The sequence below is a fragment of the Peromyscus leucopus genome, chromosome 20, assembly GCF_004664715.2.
Source record: "Peromyscus leucopus breed LL Stock chromosome 20, UCI_PerLeu_2.1, whole genome shotgun sequence".
NCBI classification, from domain to species: domain Eukaryota; kingdom Metazoa; phylum Chordata; class Mammalia; order Rodentia; family Cricetidae; genus Peromyscus; species Peromyscus leucopus.
Genome location: NC_051080.1, coordinates 1507546 through 1513618, shown reverse-complemented (window position 1 = coordinate 1513618; position 6073 = coordinate 1507546). Strand labels below are relative to the sequence as shown.

Below are 6073 nucleotides of genomic sequence, written 5' to 3'. Positions count from 1 at the left end.
CAGGAGGGGGAAATGGAGCCAGCTCCGGGGAGCCTCGCTCCAGGAAGCCCTCCAGCGTCCATCAGCCTCGGAGAGGAGGGAAGCGAAGCCCGGCCCCAGACCTAGGACGGCTCGAGAAGATGGCGTGGGCCGGGGCCGCCCGCCTGAGCTCTCGGGCGGGCGCCGTCCCCGAGCGCTCGTCCCGCCCGCCGCCGCAGGGCTCCCACCCACGGCCGGGGGGAGCCGCCCACCCGCCCCGGCGGGGCTGGGGTTCGGGGGGCGCGGGCACCCGGGGGGAGGCGGCCGCCCGAGCGGCCCCGCGCGACCCGGCGCGGACACTTGTGGAGCCGCAGGGCTCGGCGGGCGCGGACAACCTAACGACGCCGGGGCGGCCTCCCGAGCGGGGCCAACATGGCGGCGGGCGCCTTTTGGCACAGCCCGGTTCCCTCCTCACGATGGGCGGCCCCCGAAGCGCCCATTGGCCAAGCCAGAGGCGGTGCCAGGGCTCTCTCGTCCCCCCCATTGGCCCGAGTATCTGAGGGAGAAGCCAGGTCTCCTCTCCCCATTCCAAGTTCCAGCCCTCCCCTTCTACTCGGCGTTTAATTGGATGGTAGCGCATGTCAATATGAGTCCCGTTCCGGCTCTTTTCGGGGATGGCCCAATCACAACTTTCCTAACTGCCCGCCTGAATTCTGATTGGCTTAGATCGCTTGGTCCTATCCCATTCCGGCCTATTTCTTACTCGCCTCCTAAACGGACTTTGCCCAGGCATGCCCAAGATTCTAATTGGTCGTTGTCCTGCCATTCTTATCTAAGCTCACCCTATCCCCGCCGTTCACGGAGCCCGCCTGGCGGTTCACTGGTCTCTCCCCAAGTCGATCGTCCTCACGTCCCGCCCACCCTTACTTCCTGGATCTCCCATTGGCTGCTAAAACCGAGGGGGCGGCCTTTCTGGGCGGACACCAGACACGCAACTCGGCCTTACACGCCTTAGCGAGGGACCGGGTCTTCCCATTGGGTAGGCCGCCCGCCTTTCTCCCGCAAGTCCCGCCTTTCTCCCTCCCTCATTGGGCGGGGCGGCAGATAAGGGGCGGGGACTAGGCCGGGCTTGTGGCGCGCTGCTCCCTCCTCCTTACCCCCCCCTCCCTGTCCGGTCCGGGTTCGCTTGCCTCGTCAGCGTCCGCGTTTTTCCCGGCCCCCCCCAACCCCCCCGGACAGGACCCCCTTGAGCTCGCCCCTCAGCGGCCACCATGAGCGGTAAGGAGGAGTCCACTCCGAGTCTAGGGGTGGGACGGGAGTGAGGGGGCGCGCGCGAGGGCCGACCGGGCGGTCCCCGCTGTGAGGGGGGGCGGGCGGGAGGCGGCGGCGGCGGCCTTGGTCCCGCCCGGGGCGGAGGGAAGGGAGGGAGAAGGGGCAGTGGCGGGGCCTCGGAGGAGGAGGGGGATGGGCCACCCGCCCCGGGGGAGGGGGCAGCGTGGCCTCGCCCGCCCCCTGCCCGCCCCGGCCACGGGGGACGGGCCTTACCCCCACTCCTCGGCCGGCCGCCGGAGGCTCCTCCCGCCGGGGGCTGGCGCCGCGGGGGCGGCCCGACCAGTGCAGGCCCCGCCTGGGCCAACCGCCTCTCCGGTCCGCCCTCCGGTCGCCGCCTGCCCCGGGCCCTCCCCGCACCCCCGTACGCTTCCCTTCCCCCATCTGACCCGCCCTTTCCACGCCCCTCACCCCGATACCGCCCCTTCCTCCTAGGGCCCGCCCTCCCAGACCCAGACCTGCGTGCTGAGCCTAGACCACTGTAGACCCCTACCTGTGTGCTCAGATGTCTCCCCGTCGGCACTGACGGGGTACTCCTTTCCTCTCCCTCTCTGTTTTGTTATTTTTTTACACTTGCTCTTAACCCCATCTCTCTTAATCCTAATTTTAGCACATTTTCCATCCACCCACATTGTTGGGTCTCCTCTTCCTCCCAGAATGCTTTTTTTTTTCCCTTTAGAGACAGAGTCTGTGGTACTCGTTGGCTTGGAAGTTCCTATGAAGACCAGACTTGCCTCAAGCTTTCAGTTATCCTCCTGCCTCTTCTTCCTGAGTGATGGGATTACAGAGTGTGCCATCACTAAGGGCCACTTTTTATTATTATTCCTGAGACACTGCCCTCAAGTTCCCTTTCTCAGAAGTGCTATTAGTCTTGTTTAAGACCAGGTCTCACTCTGTAGCCTAGACAGACCTAGAACTGGTCAACCACCTACCTCATCCTTCCGAGTGCTGGGATTACCAGTGTGAGTCAACATGCCCGGCTCCCGAAGCCCTTTTTGAGTGATTTCTGACTTTAATTTTGTGCATGGGAAAATAGTGACCCATCTTGGACACCATTGAGCCATGTGCCTCTCCTGCATGCCTAGGGCGCTGGCATCCCAATATGTAGCTGAAAATTACTTTGAACTTTTGGGTCTGTTAATCTCTACTTCCAAATTCTAGGATTTCAGGCCTACCACAATATCTGGCCCCATTTTCTGTAATCTGCTTTTAACCATTCTGTTAGTCATTGCTGCTTGCCAAAGCCTTATTTTTTATTTTATGTTATTTTTTTTTTGATTTTTTGAGACAGGATTTCTCTGTGTAGCTTTGCGCCTTTCCTGGGACTCACTTGGTAGTCCAGGCTGGGCCTCGAACTCACAGAGATCCACCTGCCTCTGCCTCGCGAGTGCTGGGATTAAAGGCGTTCGCCACCACCGCCCGGCAGCCAAAGCCTTATTTTAAACCTTAGGGAGGTGTTGTGTTTTTTTTCCCCCAACTTAAATTATTGTTTTATAATTATTTTTAGACCAAGATCACTCCATGGATGAAGTTACAGCCGTGGTGAAGATTGAAAAAGGTGTTGGTGGCAATAATGGGGGTAACGGTAATGGTGGTGGTGCCGCCTTTTCTCAGACTCGAAGCAGCAGCACAGGCAGTAGCAGCAGCAGTGGTGGCGGAGGAGGGCAGGTGAGTGATCAATCAAAGATGGGGAAGGTGTTGAGAGGGTGTAAATATCCTTGGAAAATTCCTTAATCAAATATACTGGGGGAAAATACCATAGAGAAGTACACACAGACAGATAGGTGATCTAGAGGGTCCCCAAACATGAAAGTTGGAACAGTACACAGAGTCAGCATTTTGTTTCTGAATTTTGCTCTTCATACACCTGCCTTGTTGCTGTCTGTCTGTTGAATACTGCCCCCTAGGCCGGCTGTTGGGTGCCACTAACTCCTTTCCTCTCTTCTGGCCAGGAATCCCAGCCATCTCCTTTGGCTCTGCTGGCAGCAACCTGCAGCAGAATTGAGTCACCCAATGAGAACAGCAACAACTCCCAGGGTCCGAGTCAGTCAGGGGGCACAGGTGAACTTGACCTCACAGCCACACAACTTTCACAGGGTGCCAATGGCTGGCAGATCATCTCTTCCTCCTCTGGGGCTACCCCTACCTCAAAGGAACAGAGTGGCAACAGTACCAATGGCAGCAATGGCAGTGAGTCTTCCAAGAATCGCACAGTCTCTGGTGGGCAGTACGTTGTGGCTGCTACCCCCAACTTACAAAACCAGCAAGTTCTGACAGGTCTACCTGGAGTAATGCCTAACATTCAGTATCAAGTAATCCCACAGTTCCAGACTGTTGATGGGCAGCAGCTGCAGTTTGCTGCCACTGGGGCCCAAGTGCAGCAGGATGGTTCTGGTCAAATACAGATCATACCGGGTGCAAACCAACAGATCATCACAAACAGAGGAAGTGGGGGCAACATAATTGCTGCTATGCCAAATCTACTCCAGCAGGCTGTCCCCCTCCAAGGCCTTGCTAATAATGTGCTCTCAGGACAGACTCAGTATGTGACCAATGTACCAGTGGCCCTGAATGGGAACATCACCTTGCTACCTGTCAACAGCGTTTCTGCAGCTACCTTGACTCCCAGCTCTCAGGCAGTCACGATCAGCAGTTCTGGATCCCAGGAGAGCGGCTCACAGCCTGTCACCTCAGGGACTGCCATCAGTTCTGCCAGCTTGGTGTCATCACAAGCTAGTTCCAGCTCCTTTTTCACCAATGCCAATAGCTACTCAACAACTACTACCACCAGCAACATGGGAATTATGAACTTTACCACCAGCGGATCATCAGGGACCAGTTCTCAAGGCCAGACACCCCAGAGGGTTGGTGGGCTACAAGGCTCTGATTCTCTCAACATCCAGCAGAACCAGACATCAGGAGGCTCCCTGCAAGGAAGTCAGCAAAAAGAGGGAGAGCAGAGTCAGCAGACACAGCAACAACAAATTCTTATTCAGCCTCAGCTAGTTCAAGGGGGACAAGCTCTTCAGGCCCTCCAAGCAGCACCATTGTCAGGGCAGACCTTCACAACTCAAGCTATTTCCCAGGAAACCCTTCAGAACCTCCAGCTTCAGGCTGTCCAAAACTCTGGTCCCATCATTATTCGGACACCAACAGTGGGACCCAATGGACAGGTCAGCTGGCAGACCCTTCAGCTGCAGAATCTTCAAGTTCAGAACCCACAAGCCCAGACAATCACCTTGGCCCCGATGCAGGGCGTTTCACTGGGGCAGACCAGCAGCAGCAATACCACCCTAACACCTATTGCCTCAGCTTCCTCCATTCCTGCTGGCACAGTCACTGTGAATGCTGCTCAACTTTCCTCCATGCCAGGCCTCCAGACCATTAACCTCAGTGCATTGGGTACTTCAGGGATCCAGGTGCACCAGCTTCCAGGCCTGCCTTTGGCTATAACAAATGCCCCAGGTAAGATATCCATTCTTTTGTATTTATTACAAACTAACTCTAATACTTCCCTGAAACTGTTGAATCTGAAGGAGGAAGTAGAGCTTTCTGAGATGTTTCCTCAAGGACTAATCAGTCAGACAAGTGTAAAATGTTTTGTTCAAGACATTTTGAGCTGATTCAATAGCAATTTTTTTCCCCAGTTGATCTGATGAGAAAGGAGCATTTCTGAGTAATGTCCTGTGGTCTCTACTTCCCAGTGTCTTGGTACCACAAAATAAAGTTTGGTAAGCTTTCTGTATAGGGTCAGGTAGTAAATATTTAGGCTTTGAGATCCACATATTCTCAGTCATATTTCATATTCTTTTGGGTTTTCCCCTTACCCAGCAGTGATAGGGATTGAAAATATAGCCTCTGACTCGCCTGCATACTAGCCTGATATATCTCCAGCCCATGGTTTGCAATTTGTTTTTCAAAAACACCCTTTTAAGAATGTAAAACTAGCCGGGCGTTGGTGGCGCACGCCTTTAATCCCAGCACTCGGGAGGCAGAGCCAGGAGGATCTCTGTGAGTTCGAGGCCAGCCTGGGCTACCAAGTGAGCTCCAGGAAAGGCGCAAAGCTACACAGAGAAACCCTGTCTCGAAAAACCAAAAAAAAAAAAAAAAAAAAAAAAAAGAATGTAAAACTGAAAGCTGGGCAGTGGAGGCGCACGCCTTTAATCCCAACACTCGGGAGGCAGAGCCAGGCGGATCTCTGTGAGTTCGAGGCCAGCCTGGGCTACCAAGTAAGCTCCAGGAAAGGCGCAAAGCTATGCAGAGAAACCCTGTCTCAAAAAACCAAAAAAAAAAAAAAGAATGTAAAACTGAGGCAGTTGGACGGTGGTGGCTTATGTCTTTAATCCCAGCATTCGGGAGGCAGAGGCAGGCAGAGCTCTTCGAGTTGGAGGCCAGCCTGGTTTACAAAGGGAGTTCCAGGACAGCCAGAGCTGTTACACAGAAAAACTGTCTCAAAAACAAACAAAAAAGAATGTAAAACTGGATCCTGGCCTGAAGGTGTTCACTTTTAATCCCAGCACTCAGGAGGGAGAGGCAGGTGGATCTTTGTGAGCTCAAAGCCAGGCTGATCTACACAGTTCCAGGGATATGTAGAGAGACCCTATCTCAAAATAAACAAACAAACAAAGATTGTAAAACTGGGATTGGAGAGAAGGATGGTTCAGCAATTAAAAGCCCTGGCTGCTGTTAACAAAGGACCTGAGTTCAATTCCTAGCATCCATGTGATGGCTGACAACTGTGACTCCAGTCCCCAGGGATCCAACTCCCCCCTCTTCTGGCCTACTT

At 54.6% G+C, this 6073-nt stretch overlaps 1 protein-coding gene across 2 annotated transcripts in view; it reads left to right on the top strand.

Moving 5' to 3' along the window:
- The first annotated feature begins 1117 nt into the window (after positions 1 to 1117).
- Sp1 (Sp1 transcription factor) overlaps positions 1118 to 6073 on the top strand; it is a 29737-nt gene continuing 24781 nt past the window's right edge. Inside the window, exons 1-3 of one of the 2 annotated variants that reach the window (XM_037197325.1) lie at positions 1118 to 1236; positions 2795 to 2955; positions 3384 to 4752. In XM_037197325.1, the coding sequence (XP_037053220.1) occupies positions 1230 to 1236; positions 2795 to 2955; positions 3384 to 4752 (1537 nt within the window). In that variant the 5' untranslated portion in view covers positions 1118 to 1229. Of the gene's footprint in view, positions 1237 to 2794; positions 2956 to 3239; positions 4753 to 6073 lie in introns of both variants that reach the window. The other variant, XM_028874474.2, reaches the window with a different exon arrangement.